The 16,831-nt window shown below is 43.6% G+C and overlaps 10 protein-coding genes across 10 annotated transcripts; 8 read left to right on the top strand and 2 right to left on the bottom strand. All coding sequences in view use genetic code 12, as the record gives it.

Moving 5' to 3' along the window:
- CHS1 (chitin synthase) lies at positions 1-2,337 on the bottom strand (the record flags this gene model as incomplete). Its single annotated transcript, XM_001486773.1, has 1 exon — positions 1-2,337. A coding segment is annotated over one exon (2,337 nt), but the record flags the coding sequence as incomplete, so codon positions are not given.
- Positions 2,338-2,473: 136 nt separating this feature from the next.
- PGUG_00199 (uncharacterized protein) lies at positions 2,474-3,343 on the bottom strand (the record flags this gene model as incomplete). Its single annotated transcript, XM_001486772.1, has 1 exon — positions 2,474-3,343. One exon carries the CDS (start codon positions 3,341-3,343, stop codon positions 2,474-2,476), a length of 870 nt encoding a protein of 289 aa, XP_001486822.2.
- Positions 3,344-3,494: 151 nt separating this feature from the next.
- PGUG_00198 (uncharacterized protein) lies at positions 3,495-5,405 on the top strand (the record flags this gene model as incomplete). Its single annotated transcript, XM_001486771.1, has 1 exon — positions 3,495-5,405. The coding sequence occupies one exon, from the start codon at positions 3,495-3,497 to the stop codon at positions 5,403-5,405; it is 1,911 nt and encodes a 636-aa protein (XP_001486821.2).
- Positions 5,406-5,732: 327 nt separating this feature from the next.
- On the top strand, positions 5,733-8,360 carry PGUG_00197 (uncharacterized protein; the record flags this gene model as incomplete). Its single annotated transcript, XM_001486770.1, has 1 exon — positions 5,733-8,360. One exon carries the CDS (start codon positions 5,733-5,735, stop codon positions 8,358-8,360), a length of 2,628 nt encoding a protein of 875 aa, XP_001486820.2.
- Positions 8,361-9,988: 1,628 nt separating this feature from the next.
- Positions 9,989-11,959, top strand: TRY2 (Try2p; the record flags this gene model as incomplete). Its single annotated transcript, XM_001486769.1, has 1 exon — positions 9,989-11,959. The coding sequence occupies one exon, from the start codon at positions 9,989-9,991 to the stop codon at positions 11,957-11,959; it is 1,971 nt and encodes a 656-aa protein (XP_001486819.2).
- On the top strand, positions 10,797-11,402 carry PGUG_00196 (uncharacterized protein; the record flags this gene model as incomplete). Its single annotated transcript, XM_001486768.1, has 1 exon — positions 10,797-11,402. One exon carries the CDS (start codon positions 10,797-10,799, stop codon positions 11,400-11,402), a length of 606 nt encoding a protein of 201 aa, XP_001486818.2.
- A 514-nt stretch (positions 11,960-12,473) lies between the features above and the next one.
- On the top strand, positions 12,474-12,935 carry PSF2 (DNA replication protein; the record flags this gene model as incomplete). Its single annotated transcript, XM_001486767.1, has 1 exon — positions 12,474-12,935. The coding sequence occupies one exon, from the start codon at positions 12,474-12,476 to the stop codon at positions 12,933-12,935; it is 462 nt and encodes a 153-aa protein (XP_001486817.2).
- A 104-nt stretch (positions 12,936-13,039) lies between these two features.
- ARG2 (acetyl-CoA:L-glutamate N-acetyltransferase) lies at positions 13,040-14,746 on the top strand (the record flags this gene model as incomplete). Its single annotated transcript, XM_001486766.1, has 1 exon — positions 13,040-14,746. The coding sequence occupies one exon, from the start codon at positions 13,040-13,042 to the stop codon at positions 14,744-14,746; it is 1,707 nt and encodes a 568-aa protein (XP_001486816.2).
- A 232-nt stretch (positions 14,747-14,978) lies between these two features.
- On the top strand, positions 14,979-15,932 carry PGUG_00192 (PAQR-type receptor; the record flags this gene model as incomplete). Its single annotated transcript, XM_001486765.1, has 1 exon — positions 14,979-15,932. The coding sequence occupies one exon, from the start codon at positions 14,979-14,981 to the stop codon at positions 15,930-15,932; it is 954 nt and encodes a 317-aa protein (XP_001486815.1).
- A 4-nt stretch (positions 15,933-15,936) lies between these two features.
- Positions 15,937-16,785, top strand: PGUG_00191 (uncharacterized protein; the record flags this gene model as incomplete). The annotated part of the gene is made up of 1 exon (XM_001486764.1): positions 15,937-16,785. One exon carries the CDS (start codon positions 15,937-15,939, stop codon positions 16,783-16,785), a length of 849 nt encoding a protein of 282 aa, XP_001486814.2.
- Positions 16,786-16,831: the final 46 nt, after the last annotated feature.

Genomic DNA, 16,831 nt, shown 5'->3' with positions numbered 1-16,831 from the left:
GTGGATTAAAGCCGACATCAAAGCATAAAGCGCACACACGGTCAAAAGTATTATCAATGTCTTGAATATATGACGTGAGGCTTGAGGTCGATTACCAATTGAAACAATGAACAATGAAGTCAAAACACAAATGCACAAATAGTTGAAAATCGTGAAGATCCAGAATCCTCCATTATTACCAAAATTCTTGGTAGACACAAGGGAGCCGGTCAAGAAGTAGAATGTCAAGTAGAAGTTACTCAACGAGAAAAACGAAAAGACGAGGGTGATAAACTGATAAACAAATTCAACGTGTAACCAGAACTTTCGAAGCAAAGAGTGGTCAGTTTGCCAAATTTTGTTAAAGTTTTTCAAAGAGTACAATGCTGCAAAAAATGCACCATTGATCCAACGACGCCTCTGTGATAAGAATTCACTGAGTGTTTCTGGAACATCTGTTTCTCCAGTGGCCAGTTTGACAAATTTTAAGACCCAATTCTCATTTTTCTTAGCCACTAATTCCCAACACAAGATACGATCTTCTGCAAGGTACATATTTGCTTCAAAAAAGTTGGTCTTAGAGTTGGTCTTAACATCGTGGCTCGCAGCATTCAAAAGATCTTCACCTTTGAAGTATGAGGCAAGAGGACCAGTTCCATCTTCATTGTTTGTAAGTGCAATGTATCGATATGCTGACAATGCTCCTGGCAAGACAGAAATACAACCGAACAATGATTCCAAGGGTTTATCAAGGATGTTAGACATTTTGTACTCGAAATTTTGCGATGCAACCAACGGATTTGTGAGGTTGATCCAGCCTTTTCCTTTCATGGCCTTGATCTCTCCAGCGGCACCCGCCACATTGGAGTCGCGATCAAATGCCTTCCAGAGGTTGTAGATAGCATGGTTGTCTGGCTTGGTTCCGACATCGAGCAATATAACAACGTTAGGGTCAAGAATGGGACAAAAAGCATTAAAGAGCCATCTGTGAGAATTGATTTTCTTTTGATTTTTTTCTTTGAGACAGAACATAACCTGGACTGGAGCTAAATTCTTCTCGTCACCTTTGAACTTGAGGTTTTCATCGATGGAAATCTGAGTAGTGTATTCGAATAAGTGGGCATTCACCTTTTTATTATTCACATAGGATCTTGCCAAGTTACCCTGATAACAACCAGTGGCTGTCAACAATTGTAACACAGATTCATTGACTTTATTTCTACCATCTGCCACGATTATCACTTGAATTTTCTTCCATGAATCCTTGCCCCATGTAGTTGATTTGTGTCTTGAACAAAGATGAGCCACATTCTTCATCACGCCATGCATTGTTCTTGCAAAAGAGAACTCATCTTCATTGTATAAGGTAACACAGATGACAATCTCAGTCTCTCTGCCATACTTTGCAGGACGAAGTGTGAATCCCTCACTAGCAAACGTGTCGGGTTCAGAGGTACAAGCAGTGTATGTCATGTTCGTAAATTCGCCAAAGGGTGACTCAGTACGAGTCAAAACATTCTTTAACTCCTCAGGGATGGGATTTTCCAATACCAAATTTCCAGTTTTTCCTCCGACTAATCTAACTTTTCTTTTCGTGAGTGTTTTGTCTCTCTTTGGAACATATCCGTCGTCAATATTTTGCATCACATTTCTGTCAATTGAAGCGCCAAAGTACTCGCTTTCCTCGCCCGCAGAGGAAGTATAGGATTTGGCTCCGGAATATGCAGTGGACTCAGAGTACAAGGATTGTTCTTCGAAATCATGTGCCTTTTGGTAAGTATCGTAGTCGTAACTTGCACGTGGAGTTCTACTTGTCACAGTCTTCTCGTCACCTGAATCATTATCATCATACTCTTTTTCATCGCTGAAAGGGTTTGCTTCGGCAAATGTCTCAGGCGAAAAAATGGGTTGGGGCGGAGCCAAGAATCGTTCGCTTCTATTGGAACTGTTGTTTGAGCGACCGAACGTTGATCTTCTGGGAGATCCAGAAAAGACATCGCCATCTTCATCTTCATGATCATCAATGGCTATTTCCGTTCTTCTATCTCTCTTGGGAGATTCACGAGATGTAAAATGAGACCTTGGAGTTCCTCCACCGAATTGGAGGTTCGGCGTAGCTGATTCCAATAAGTTCAAATTGCGGCTACTCACAACTGGTGTACGGGCAGCGCTTCTCGTGAATATATTTGGCGATTGCCTTTGAGGCAGGCCATTGGGACTTCTTTGTATCGACAGTGGAAATCCAACAAACTCTTCTTCGTCGTCGTCTTGATTCAATGCATGATTGCGCCGAGGTGATGTTCTATCGCTGGTAAATGCAGCATGAGGAAGTGAAGGAGAATCATGATTTTCGTACATGACTGCAGACTTGAATTCCAAATGACCGTCTGCTGAGTTAAGTACCTCGAAACAATTCTGTTTACCTTTTCGCAATTTCTGTTTGGATCAAGCCCAATTAGGAAAACTGTTGCAGACTTGGTGCATGGATGCCAAATCAAGACAAAGCCTTAGATTGCAAATAGTTATCAACGCACTGTTTCAAAGCATAGTTTGGATAGCACTGGTCTCTTTGTATCTTCTGGCGAGTCAAGGGATCGTAGTCGTGCTTTTCAAGATGTTGCAAAAGCCATGACTTTTCGTAAGAATGGCCCGAAGGGGTCACCATAGGCTCCAAAAATAGGTGGAAGGAAATAGGATCACATAAATACAGCGGAGGTTCTAGGTCAATGGCCAGATCTGGACACCCTCGTGAGAAAATGTCCACAAGATTTTCAACATCTCGGTGGTATCTCTCGGCTAACTTGACCTTAGCTAGCTGCATCCACTTTGAACTTACACGTTTGTTTTTAGTTAGAGTGTCAATATCTTGGTGGTATTGAGCTTCTCGAACCCTAAGAACCTTATCAAAAAGAGGAACGGAGTCGGTTACTGATTGTTTTATCTTTTCGAGACGCTTATCTTGCATCATGGTTGTAAGCGTCTCGTAGATTTTTTGGGGAAGAGTGTAATGCTTGTAGGTTTTAGCATTTGAGAGCGATTTCTGATATGCTTCTTGGATGATTTTCAACCCTTTATCTCCTTTGTCTTTCATTTCTGAATACGATAATCCCAAGTAGTAGCTAGCTTCGTAATTCTGGGCATCGAGCTTGAGTGCATCCTGACAATCTTTTGCCACTTTTCTCATTTGCGAGGTTGAATCTGAACTATTACTTTGCTTGCAATTGTGATAGTATGCCGTTGCTCGACCAGAGTAGGCTTTGGTAGTGGCTTCTCCATTGTTAATACAGAGCGTATAGTAGTTGATGGCCTTGGAATACTCCTCGTTTTTCATACATTCAGACGCTTTTTCCTCATACGACAACATTGCGCAGGGTAATTGAGAGAAGGGTAGACGTTTCAAGCTACTAAAAAAATCTATCGGTAGTGCGACTTATTAGTGTCAAATCGACGGCGCAGAGGTTTCAATTTCGAAGCGCGCGCACCACATTTATTCTCAATGAATTTAAGCGATCGGAATGGAATCTAACAATCCCTTATATTACCATGACAACAACTCGTCATCCAGCACCCTACAGTTTGCGGTAGACAGGAGTAACCTAGCTGGAGCTTCACAGATCTCCAGTGTCGATTTCAACAATTTGCGTAAACAGCCAACTAATCTGTCCGACACCTCCACTATAAGTACTGTCACAACCAAGTCAAATAACCCCCTCAGCCGCTTGTTCACAAAGAACAGGTCCATGACAAGTATCCTCAACAAGGGGAATGACATAGAAGAAACACAACATGATCCACATAAGACAAGTGATGGTGAAGATGCAAACACTACATCTCCTTCAAGCAAAGTATCCAGAATTACCACAATGAATTCGTCACCATCTTCCTCATCATTGATCAAACTAGGGAAGAAATCCCGTAGCAAGTTTTCAATATCCACAAAAAAACCCGAACTTTCGATTCACACGGCCGGCCATCATGGATTAAAGGTACCGAAAAAGATACGAAGTTCGGCGCTGCTCGATGACGCTGCGAGTCCAGGAGCTGGATCTTCTGGAAATAAAAATCCTGCGTCATCCCCAGCTTCCACATTTCACAACTTCTTTCACCGATCACATAGCAATTCGCAGGCTCACGAACTGTTGTCTCTTTCGACAGACGACCAGATTACCCAGCAGTCTGTTACTGTCCCTTCTCGTACAACCATAACCCTTTCCTCCAGCAGCTCCAATTCGGTAATCACAGATGTCAGCTTTGCGATCATTTACAAATTCACCGACCCCAACTATTCTCTTGATGACTTTGAATCTGCCAATGAACACTCGTCTTTATTCGACATGCACAAGAAACTTATGACGCCCACAGATCAATTCTTACTGAGTCGTTTACACAGGCTACCCAATCAAGAAGTAGGTTTGGGAATTGCTAGCGACGATGACCCTCAGTTGCCAGTAGCTGAAGCGAGAAATTATGCGAAGCTCTTTAACTCATTCTTGAATGCTATCAAACCATTGATCCTACCATCTCAGTCAAAAAAGCTTTCAAATGGAACTGAGCATGCATGTCTAGGTATGCTGGTGGAGGAATTAGGCGCCTCACTTCTTGAAGGTTACAAAAACATTTCTCGAAATGGCTCCACCCCAGAACCGATAGAGCGATCTCCAAGTACAAGGTCCGCAAGGGTGCGCAAAATCTCCTCTCAATTGCACTCTTCTAGCTCTTCGTCCCTTACCGATAATGTCCCTGACAAATTCGATGACTTCCGGTTCAGGGAAACCCATGCTGAACTACAAAGCTTTTTTACAAAGTGCATGATGATCTTTCTGAATGATTTTAGCAAGCAGATTGATTTTACTTTACTGGTCGACAAAGATGCTGAAGTGAACAGAGAGGAATTACTTCCGGAAGTCGTCAAGCTATGCAAAGAATGGGCAAAAGTTGAAGCTAAATGGACGTATTTCAATAGGAACGTTCGTTTTCAGTTATTGGCGATTTTCCATCCCCTTCAAAAGTATTTCAACGAGATGTTGATCGAAAACGCATATGGGATCAAGAATTCGATTCGAATTTTGACCGAAAATATGCTTCTAGCGAGCTTTAGAGACACTATTGTCATGCCCTTTGTAATCAGTCGACTACAGAGTTATAGGATGACAGAAGATGTCAATAATTTTCTTGCACACTCACCGCTGTCGAGCAGCCTAGCAAGCCTGACTCCAATTCAGAAGTTGACTACAATTACTAAGGCCGAAACGCTGAAATCACAAGAAGCCTACATACTCGCTAATGGCGGCCTTATGGCAGGACTTTTGAATTGTTTTGGCACTATAAGGAGTCACATGCCATGGGAGTTAGCCACTGACCGTGATCGGCTGCTGAGAGAAGAGGCTTACATGGAAACATTCAATTGGTTGTTAAGTTACAGATAAGTCCTATTGGTTGATTTATTCCCTACATGTGCTATGAGAAAGTGACGGTTAGGTGCTGAAAAACAAAACAGTATTGGCTACTTATAAACCAATTGATAGACAGGTCGGGTTACCAGTCTTATGTGTTCATCACAATTGTACTCTTACAACCCAGTCAATCATAAGAGTAAACCGCTTTTCAACACTCCTGCCATTTCGCGGCACTACTATCAAATCGGGTTTGTGCACTTTTAAGAACTTGAAGGCTTTTGTACTCAAAGGCTTTTGTACTCAAATCTCTTAGGATTCACCAGACAAAAACGTTTTTTTAAGTGAATTCTAAAGAAAATGGGTGGGTTTAAATCAAATTTTGACCACCAATCGAGCTCTACAAAGCTCAAAAGTGACAGTACACGGTTTTTTGAGAAGGAAAATCGGGCCAAATCCACTGGGTCTATTCTGCCTATGTCTTTGAGACCCAGAAATTCTGGAGACTCAGAGCATACGTTACCAACTCTGCCAGTGGAAGCTGCTTCTTCAACTTGTGCGAAGAGCGTTTGCTCCACTGCAAGATTACCTATTCTTGCGAAGATGCTCAAATCCAACAGTATTGCAAATATTTGTGTCTGTTTTGAGAAGGAGTGCAGATGTACCATGGGAAAGAGACAACGGGTCCACAATGTGGAGCTGAATCCACCCATGAAGTACGTTGATTTTGGGGAATATGAAAAAAGGGCTTCTCGTACTGAATCGAAATTATCTTTGAGTGAGAGTAAAGAAAGTTCGATTTTTGATGCCGCTGATGGTTCAGAGAGCAACTCAGGAGCCTCTGAGAGTGTTTCATCCACTTTGTCTGGTGTTGCCCACTTTTTGAATGGCGTTAAAGGTGCAATAAAGCTTGGTGCACAAAAAACGTACCATTTCAAATTGAGAGTTCAGTACAGGCTTCGTCGTTTGAGATACTCAAGATGGTTTGGAAGACGTGGAGCAGTGCGCCGTCGCCAACGGGATATGACTCCTCCTTCCGCCATCTTTCTTGATATTCATGAATACTTGAGTCGCAATCAGTATCATGACGATGGCAGACGGAAGACTTCTCTCAGCTCCATCAAGTTAGCAATGGACCGTACGAAGACAAGAGTGTCAAAGAACCAGGCTAAGATCAATCTCTTGCAGCGTTCGGATCTGATATCTTTTTATGATGGAGACAAGGTGTTGGTTCGCGATCCGACGACTGGGGGTTATCGGGAATTGGAACGACTCAAACCAGTTGCCCTTAAGCAGATTGCTCCTCTCATGACGAGAGAGGAGACCGTTGACGAGAAGCTCACGAGACTCCTTGCCCAGTATGCTGCTCGTCGTTCTGCTTTGAGAAGCGACCGAATTAGGCGTGGATCTGATGTTAGACCATCTTCAAGTAAAAAAGAGTCTATGCCATCATCCTCTTTACCCAGAAAGAGAGATCCTTTGCCCAAGAAGGTTGAGCAAAAGGCAGAACCATCATCTGTTTGTGCACCTCGTGTTGGTGCTGATGAGGTCATTGAGGCTGTTGAGAACTATGCCAAGGAAATGGGATTGAGTCTCTCTCCCAAGTCTGACTTGAGTCTTCGCAGCGATGGTGAGCTCCCTTTGAGGATTCGTTCCAAGGTCGAGCTGCCTGTCGTTTGCAAGAAGACCGAGAGTTTGATTGTGGTTTGTGACAACAACAAGACCATTACCAAAAGCACCAGAAAGAACTCGGATGCTAATTTGAACTTGAGTAACATAACCGGCTCGACGGATGCTGGTAGTTCTCTCAAGCTTGAAAAGCATGTTACTGACGCTTGTACTGGTGCTGAGCTGGTGAAGGCTCAAAGCCTTATTGATGTTGTCGCAAAGGCTATTGATGGTGATGCTGAGACCGCTGACTCTCGTACCGGTACTGAACTGGTTGAGAGAAAGCTGGCCAAGGCTAGACCACAGAGTCCCATTGGCGTTGTTGCCAAGGCTGTTGATGCTGATGCCGAGATTGCTGATTCTCGTACCGGTACCGAACTGGTTGAGAGAAAGCTGATCAAGGCTGAGCTGGTCAAGGCTAGGCCACAAAGTCTTATTGATGTTCTTGCCAAGGCTATCGACTATGGCACTGAGGCTAATCTTGGAGAGAGGTTTGCTGCCTTTAAGCTGGTCCGCAAAGTCAAAGCTAGACCACAAAGTCCTGTTGACACTGTCACAAAGGTTATTGATGCTGACGCTGAGGCTGCTGATTCTCGTACCGGTACTAAGCTGGTTGAGAGAAAGCTGGTCAAGGCTAGACCTCAAAGTCTTATTGACGTTGTCGCAAAAGCTATTGACGATGGGACGTATGATGAGCTTCAAGAGAAGTCTGCTGTCTCTAAGCTGGAACGCAAAGTCAAGGCTAGACCACAGAGCCTTATTGACGTTGTCGCCAAGGCTATTGATGCTGGTGATGCTTCGAGCCCTCGTTGCGAGCTGGTTTGCAAGGAGTTGAAGAAGCCTTGGGAATCTCACTCCACCCGTTTGACTTCGATGGAAATCAACAACAATGAGAACTGTCCCAGGAAGAGACCGGCTTCACTGAGAAGTTCAATTGGCTCGTCCAAAAGCTCGAAGAATGTAAAGACTCAGTCTTTGACACATTCTGGGAAAGCTGATGTCATCAAGACACACTCCAGTAGAAACTCATCCAAGAAGGGCACCTTGCGTTCGACCGGTGTGACTGGTGACGTGGATGAGGAACAATTGGACTCTGAAGTTGGTGATGACAGATTTCCAAAGTTGAAGGTTAAGGTCGTTGACTACGAGGGAACTCTGAATTGGAAGAAGTGTTTGAGAAAGATCTCTGTTACTAAGAAGAATTCAAACGCTTCTCGCAAACCCGTCAACAAATTTGAAGGAAAAGTGCGTGAGCTCGCTCGGAGCTTTGAGGGTATTGGTAAGGAGGTTGATACTCCCCAAAAGCCCAAAGTGACTTGATCTGTCGGGCTATATTTATAAAGGAATTAATTCCTACAATAGATGAAATGTATATAATTCTCTACTGTACCGATCTGTCGTACTACTTCTATTCAATGCTACCTCTACTCTAGTACTACCTCTACTCTAGCACATCCTCTAGTCAACCATTATCTATACTGTCTAAGATGCAGGATGTGGACCTATTTTCTCAAAACAACAGATTTGGGGGCGAATCATTGATTGCAATGATCTCCATTCAAATAACAGTGCTCTTATACCCGGGCCAAGGGGACTCGCATTCTTGGCTATCACTGTCCTCTTGTTGCTTCCAACTATCTGATGCACCCGATCAAGCTTTAATTTCAATACCATTTGGGACTGATTTCGGCTCTTAAAAGTCCAGCCTTTTTTACTAGTCACAAAAATGCAGTTATATTACAGCTATTTTGCTATGTTTTGTGCTATTGACACTCGTCAATTTCAGCTTTGCCGCATCCGTCTTTTGAACAAGTTGCCCTTTTCCACTGGCTCAGAAAACGAATTGACCTCAATACGCGTTAGCCATATCCACCAACGAACCTCATTCAACGAACCTCATTCAATGACGTGGTGATTGTCCGGGCCTAGAGGTTCCAAAGATGGGGTACTAGTGCTTTTGGGTGGAATCCAAGACCAAGCAGGAACGATAATTTTTGGGTTCCGCAAACTAATTTCAATTTTTAGAATTGTTCGGTCAAGCGCATCTCTCACAGCGATATTACTCGTCTCACATGCAACGTGCTGGTCACGATTTACAAAGACAGAAACCATCGAGTTTCTGATGGTGGATCAGGCTTATTTTCAATTCTTGATGATTTCGTCAACAGACAGGCATAAACAACGATTCATTCAACTAAGCTCTTTGCGAAAAGCAAAAGACAGATCCTACTGTGACAGCAGAAACAGATGCTCCGGATCCGTAATCTCCAGATAGCGACGATGAAGAGGAGATGGGACGTACCACGCGGGGGTGCAAAGCCACAGCGACAATGAAGCGAAGATAAAAAGGATGAAGAGGAGAAGTATTGCTCGTACTTTCAAGACTAGGTTGAATTCAGAGCAAATTCAGAGACGGATGATTTCCACATGAATTTATTCTCTAAAAATCTACACAACAAACCCGTTCGGGAGCTTTGCTATGCAAAAGAAAGGCTGGGTCGTCAAGACTCTCCTTTGCTTGGTGTATTGCCACATTGTTGGTGACAGAAGTTTGGGAAATCGGTAAAGCATGGCACAGCCATTGGCTGTAGACATGTCTTGACCAAGCGATTTGAAGACAAAATGTTTCTCCAGTTTAGGCTTCTCAATGTTGGCCAAACGCAGTCTAATCGTTAACAAGACGCTTAAGAACCGAGAACAATTGATTTCATGCTCATAAAGATTCTCAGTGCCAGTCTTGATTTGCGACTTACTTGTTGCTTCTTAATGTCCCTCCAGGGGAAGTATGGTGATCAAAAAAAACGAGTGACTCGTGTGCCATAGATACCCTTGAGTGTGTCTTCTGTAGCTTCCATTTGTACCCCGTTCACTCCGCAATCCATTTGTGTTGGGTGCAAAACTTCCTCACGAACACAAACTAACAGTTTTTCTTTACAAACACAAGTGACATGCCGAGAAAAAAGTCTTCTATGAAAGACTTTTTGTCTGGCGCCTACCGTTCCCTACGGTCTTCAGTCCGTCGCTCTCTGGCTGAGACCCCCGAAAGTTTGGAACCCACCACGCCAAAATTGGTAAAAGTGAAAAGAGTAGAGTGCACTCCAAGACACTCGCGATGGTTACTTGAGCCTCAAGTCGGCCTTTCAATTCAACGCCTTTCAAAGAAGAGCCGCCGTAACCAAGCTTGTATTTATTGCATGCTTGGGTTGCCTTCTGACTGCAAAGACGCAGGATGTTCCTTGATAGGGAAACCCGTTGGCTCGAAGAAGGATGTTGGTGGACAGGTGGCTGAGACCGAAGGTAATTTGGTGCAGCCTACCTCAAGCCAAGTTGATGATGTTATTGAGGAAGAGATTGCTGAGACCGAAGACAATTTGGTGCAGCAAATTCTGACTCATGTTGAGCTTGTTGTTGAGGAAGAGATTGTTGAGACCGAAGCTGATTTGGTGCAACAAATTCTGACTGAAGAGGAGGAAGCTGTTGAAGAAGAGATTGTTGAGACCGAAGGTGATTTGGTGCAGCAAATTCTGACTCAAATGGACGACACTGCTGAGGAAGAGACTGTTGAGACCGAAAACGATTTGGTGCAACAAACCCTGACTCACACTGATGTTATTGTGGACGCTGTTGAGGAAGAGATTGCTGAGACCGAAGACGATTTGGTGCAGCAAACCCTGACTCAAGTTGAGGATGTTGTTGAGAAAGACATTGCTGAGACCGAAGGTGATTTGGTGCAGCAAACTCTGACTCAAGTTGAGGATGTTGTTGACGTTGTTGAGGAAGAGGTTGTTGTGCAGCAATCTTCGACACAAACAGAGGTTGTTAAGGAAGTTGGCAAGGAAGTGGCTGAAGCTGTTGATCAGGCTCCATCTACTGAAACTGCCTCGCCTTCTCCTCTGCCTGTGTTCTTGGAGTCACTGGCTTCTTCTTCAGCAAGTAGCATCTTTGATGGTGCTAAGCATGATTCAGAGGAGCCTGAGGATGCAGTACGTCTCCAGTCCCTGGAGATACCCCAGCCTACTGCAATCCCTTCAGCTCCAGCTCACTGGACCGAAGTTGAGAAGCGGAAGTTCAACTATGAAGAGCAACTTGCTCATGAGATCAGACGTGAATTCAAAGGAATTCCTCATGCAGAGCTCAAGGCTATTATTGAAAGAGTGGGAAAGGAAATGGGGATTTGTTTTTCGACTCATCCTGCTGCCCCTGTTGCTCCTCCTGCTCCCCCAATTGGTGCTGCTGCTCCACCACCGCCGCCGCCACCTCCTCCGCCACCATTGCCTTCAAGCATTCTTGGTGCTTGTGCCAGGGGACCTAATCTTGGACCTGGTGCTCGCCCAGTATTGTTGTTTGATCCTGAGCAATTGAAGAGAGCCAAAAGTGGGCTTGTGGCCAAACAGGAAATCGCGGCTGGTCCTGCGAAGTATGTCATTGACCCCAAGGAATTGAAGCAAAAGAGGAGACTTCTTGTGAGTAGGACTGAAAGGAAGGACTACAGTCCCAAAAAACCTGAAGTTCCCAATGAGCTCAAAAACTTGAGGGCGCTGCTCAAAAAGACCAACAATCTGGTTTATCTGGGTAGCTTCAAGAGCTCGCTGGCAAGCTCCAACAATGAAGCCGGGACAAGCTTCCAGTTGAGGTCGACTAGTAGGAAAAACACCAGTTCCAACTTAGATCGACCATCTTTAGGAAGCACCAAGGACTTCAAAGAGGAACAGAGGCCTTCATGGGATAACTGCCTTCGCAAGAATCCCTACATGAAGCCAAAGGTGAGTTCCCAGGACGAGTGTGCGAAGAGTTGGAAGACTGGGTTGAGGAAGGTTGAGGTGAATAAGAAACCTTCCAATACCCCCCGTCCTGTTGCTGTCAAGTTTAGAGGCGATGTGCATCAACTTGCAAGTTGTTACGAGGGTATTGAAGAGTGAACTGAACCGGCATTATAGATGCTTCGCCGGAAGTTTGCTATGACGCTATTTATTTCTTCTATGTATTGCTTATATGCTAATCTATATTATTGCTAAGTATTCTCTCTACTTTTTGGTTTCCTCTCACTGTAATCTGCTCGCCTGTTTTCTCTTCTCACTGTACTCTCTTCGCAATGTACTCGCACTGTACTTATTTAAAACGCGACTCACTGCGCGGACTTTTTTAAACTTCAACAGAGCTATTAATACACCACATTATCCCTTTACACATGGTTCTACCTGCTCATCTTCGTAAGACGATAACTCCTGCGGAGGTAAACTTCCAAGCAGAAAGTGAGCTTGTCACAATTTTGCCTCGGTATCTGATGAAAAAAATCGAGTTGATCGGAGTAAGTAGAGCGACTGGAAGCATATGAAGATGCATTGAGATTGGGGAAAACGTAGCTGCTGCTTCCTTTGGCTGAATACTCGTTCATTTTACTAACCCCAGTGCAAAATACCAGCTTTACGAGGTATGAGACGAGAACAGGTTCCACTATGGGTCGCCTTGATCTTGAAATTTCAAGATAAATGCAACATAGTTCCTCCAGACTGGCTTAATCTAGCATTTTTGAAGGCAAGGTATGAAGAAGAGGTCAGACGCCCGCAACAATTTAGTGACTTACCATGGAATTGGATAGCCACACTGAAGATCTTTCTTGCCCGAGCTGCAGACGATTTACAAGATCCAACCCATGAATTACGATCTGTCATTCAGGATCTAAGAGAAATACGGCTAGCCAAGGCTCAGAAAGGTTTGAATGAACTAAATGAGTCCAATATTCGTCTCGATGGCTTATCGCTCATTGAAATCAACGAAATGCGACCTTTCGTCCTTAAAGTTATGAACAAACTACGTCAACTACACGACACCAAGGCTACAGAAGGCGAAATGAACAACGATGACGATGGACAGTACTCTGACGTTGAAAGCTGAGATCCAAACAGCACGGTTGGACCAATAGTCTACTTTGCACCCGAGCACCATTTCCATCCTCGCATACATTTCGTTCTTGATTCGATGTTGAGTCACCTTTGTTGATGAGCAAACTACGTAATTTGAACCGTCAACTTATCTCCAATATCAAAAACCATGAATTGACCACATCGACTAAACGAAATCTCATACTATCGATATTGAAATCCACTACGACAAAACGAGAAGCGAAAAATTACCTTCAGAAGTACCAGAACCAATTCGATTTCAACAACAGTGAACCGAGCACAGGAAAGACTATTTCCGACTCACAGCGGGAACTTCTCGTAGATCGCTTCCTCAGTGGAAGATCTTTGCATCGCTCATTATATGACGAGTCTAATCAGAAGTTAGAGAAAATCCCGCTTCGTCTAGCTATATTCAATTTCAAACAGCTATCAATTCTGCCTAGGAGCTGGAAGGGCATCCGCGAGACGTTTATGCGACTTTTGAACTTGGGCATTTCTCCAGTGATAGTGCTTGACTTCGATCATGTTCGTAACGAATCATTCAAGTACAATGAAATGTACATGATGAATCTGCTTAATCGTGTTATGAACGCCCTAGAGAAACATGAAGATGGTAATGTTCAAACCATGCCATTATGGTCAATTTTTACCACCAAGGACAATCTGAAAACTTTTGAAGTTGGCAGCCTAGAACAAATACTTGTTCCTCTCTATCAAGGAATCATCCCCATTGTGATGCCCATTGCGTACGACACTAAGACAACGAAACAAACCTTCGCTTCAGCTCAAGAGATTACGTACTTTCTACTGGGTGCGCTTTCGGATCTCTCACCAGGTACGCTCTCCATTGAAAAGATTGTCTTTATTGATCCCATTGGAGGCATTCCTTCCATTGAACGTAACCAGACCAGTCATGTATTCATCAACCTATCCCAGGAGTATTCTGATATCGTATCAGAATTATTCATAGGCTACATTGAACCTGAGCAGCGAGATCTACATCTTCAGAATTTGAATTATATGAACAAATTGTTGACGTTGACCCGTGACAAATCAGGATCTGATGATGCAACTGGTATCATCACCACACCACACATCATGTCGATCAATGATGATCAGTTGAATCCGATAATTTATAACGTACTAACTGATAGGCCCATCATCTCCTCGTCCTTGCCGCTGTCGCGAGATGCAACACCTCAATTGTCTACTTCGGTGTTGAAAAAAGGAGTTGACGTGAAGGTACTAGATACCTCCAATTTTAGCGGTACTTTCACTTTCGACAATCTTGTACGTGAGGACTGTCTTGACAAGGATCGCATGGTTCACTTGCTTAATGATTCTTTTGGAAAGAAGCTAGATGAAGAAGCCTACTTTCGGCGCATCAACAACTCGTTGGCTACGGTTGTCATAGCTGGAGACTATGATGGAGCGGCAATCATTACGTGGGAAAATGTTGCAGGCTCAGATAAGAAAGTTGCGTACCTTGATAAGTTTGCAATTGCCAAGCGAAACCAAGGACTTCCCGGGTTAGCCGATGTGATTTTCAAGGTTATCCTTCAGTCACATAGCGGGGAATTGATATGGCGATCTCAAAAGAAAAACCCAGTCAATAAGTGGTATTTTGAACGGAGCCGCGGACTGATAAGCTCGCTCAAATCTCCCTGGCGTGTATTCTACACTGGAACTATTTTTGACAAGAGAATCAACAAATCGAAGCACGGTTCATCGGGTTTAGATATCAAAAGAAAGATTCACGAGTACATCGAAATCGGGGAGAGCATTCCGGCGTCATTTACATGAACATTCTATCGTGGCCTACACGAGATTAAAAGCCATTAGCAATACTAGATATATATAATAATGCATCTAATAGACCTCTCCAGCGCAGGAACCAATGTCCTTTCGCAAGAAGCAATGTCCTTAACCGGTCTCGTATTGAGAAACATTTCCGTGTTGGGTTATCAGCACGTGAACATGCTGCAAATTTCCGGATTCTCAAGCGACTAGTCCGCAACTCAACCCAACATACGAGATGAGCAGTTTGAAGCAAAGAACGAAAACAACAACCAAACCGGCTCCGGAAGTAGTTGAACAGGTCCCTGGGACACGCAAGCTTTTGTATTACTATAACTTGGAAGAATGGCGTAAAGATAATCATTACATTCTTTCTGGATATGTGCCTCAGACCAATTCGTTCAGAAAGTGTTTTGACTCGTTGTTTTACATTCACAATGAAACCGTGAATATTTGGTCACATTTGATCCCCTCCTTGATTGTGCTTGCTGCTATTTTCATTTATGTCAATGACTACTTGGTAATTTACCCCACTCATCTTGGATGGGAAAAGCTCAATTTTCTTCAATTTGGAATTGCTGCCACATGTTGTATGGGCTTGTCGTCCATCTTTCATGGGTCCAAAAGCCATTCACCACGCGTGAGTAAATTTGGAAATCAATTGGACTATTTTGGTATCATAATCATGATAACGTGCTCGTTAATCTCCATCATCTTGTTCGCCTTCTATGATGAGCCAGTATACAAGTATGGCTTTATTTCCCTCTTTTTGGTCCTAGGAGGAATTTGTTCCTTTCTTACCTTGGACTCGCAGTTTGCAACCCCAACTTACAGGCCATTGAGGTCTGGGATGTTCATTTTGTTCGGCCTCTCCGGTGTTTTGCCAGTCGCAGCTGCAACTTACATGTATGGGTTAGAGACTGCGATTGAACGTTCCAACGCTTGGTACTTGGTGGGTGAAGGTTTCTTCTACATATTCGGTGCTGCTATGTATGCGATGAGAGTTCCTGAGCGGTTTACCCATGTCGAAGTGGATGAAGAAACCTACAAGAAGTCACCCACAGCTGGAAAATTGGATATAATTGGTAACTCTCATCAAATCTTGCACGTAGGTGTTGTTATTGCAGCATATTGCCACTGGTGTGCCTTGTTGGGATGCTATCATTACCTCCACCAAAAGACCTTAGCTTAGTTTAATGTACAATATGCGATGCCTGTATATTCTGAAACTTTATGGTTTGGTTCAAGAAATTGAGATGTCGCCAAAAACGTTGATCTTGATCCCTTGCCATGGAGTATGGTTTGGGAATCGTGGAGACGGTATCAACCCCAATGCTGGAGATAGTAGGGCCGAGTGGGCTCTTGCTCCATTTCAAATAGAAGGGTATGATCATCTTTGCTTTAAAGACCATATTCTTGAGGCATTGAAAAGACTAAAGAATGATCCTCAAGCAATTGCCATTGTCTCTGGTGGACAGACAAAGAAAGAGTGTGGACCTATATCGGAAGCTCAATCGTATTACAGTCTTGCAACCCAATTGTGCAATGACAAGAATATTGTAGAGAGGGTTCATTTAGAAGAGTATGCTCGAGATTCGTTTGAAAACGTTTTGTTTCTGCTTTGCAAGTTCTATGAGTTATTTGGAGCATATCCAGATCATCTTCGAGTGGTGGGTTTCGAGTTTAAGCGCAAACGGTTTCTCGACCTCCACCTTAAACAGGCATTGAAATTTGTCAATTGTGAGTATATTGGTAACGATCCCGATCCGAGAGACATTATAGATAAGGACAAGTACTTTCAAGACCTTCATCAAGCCGAGTACAACCATGCAGTGAAGCACTTTGAAAACGACTGGTACGGGGTGCAAAGTCCGCTATTGCAAAAGAGAGTTTCAAGAAACCCATTTGGCCGTAGACATGGGTATCACGAAAGTAATCCGAGCCTTGCTCCTCTCCTTGAGGCTATAGGTGATGAGCGAAAGACATACGAGTCCAGCGAAAAGATCAGAAATAAGGTTACATTTCCATGGAAAGTGGCAGAATAATACATTAAACAAGCTACTGATAGCCTATATACATATTTAGAATAGA

Source organism: Meyerozyma guilliermondii, genomic scaffold (genome assembly GCF_000149425.1).
Source record: "Meyerozyma guilliermondii ATCC 6260 scaffold_1 genomic scaffold, whole genome shotgun sequence".
In the NCBI taxonomy this organism is placed as follows: Eukaryota; Fungi; Ascomycota; class Pichiomycetes; order Serinales; family Debaryomycetaceae; genus Meyerozyma; species Meyerozyma guilliermondii.
Note: the sequence above shows the minus strand (reverse complement) of the source record. Positions and strands in the feature narration are given on the sequence as shown.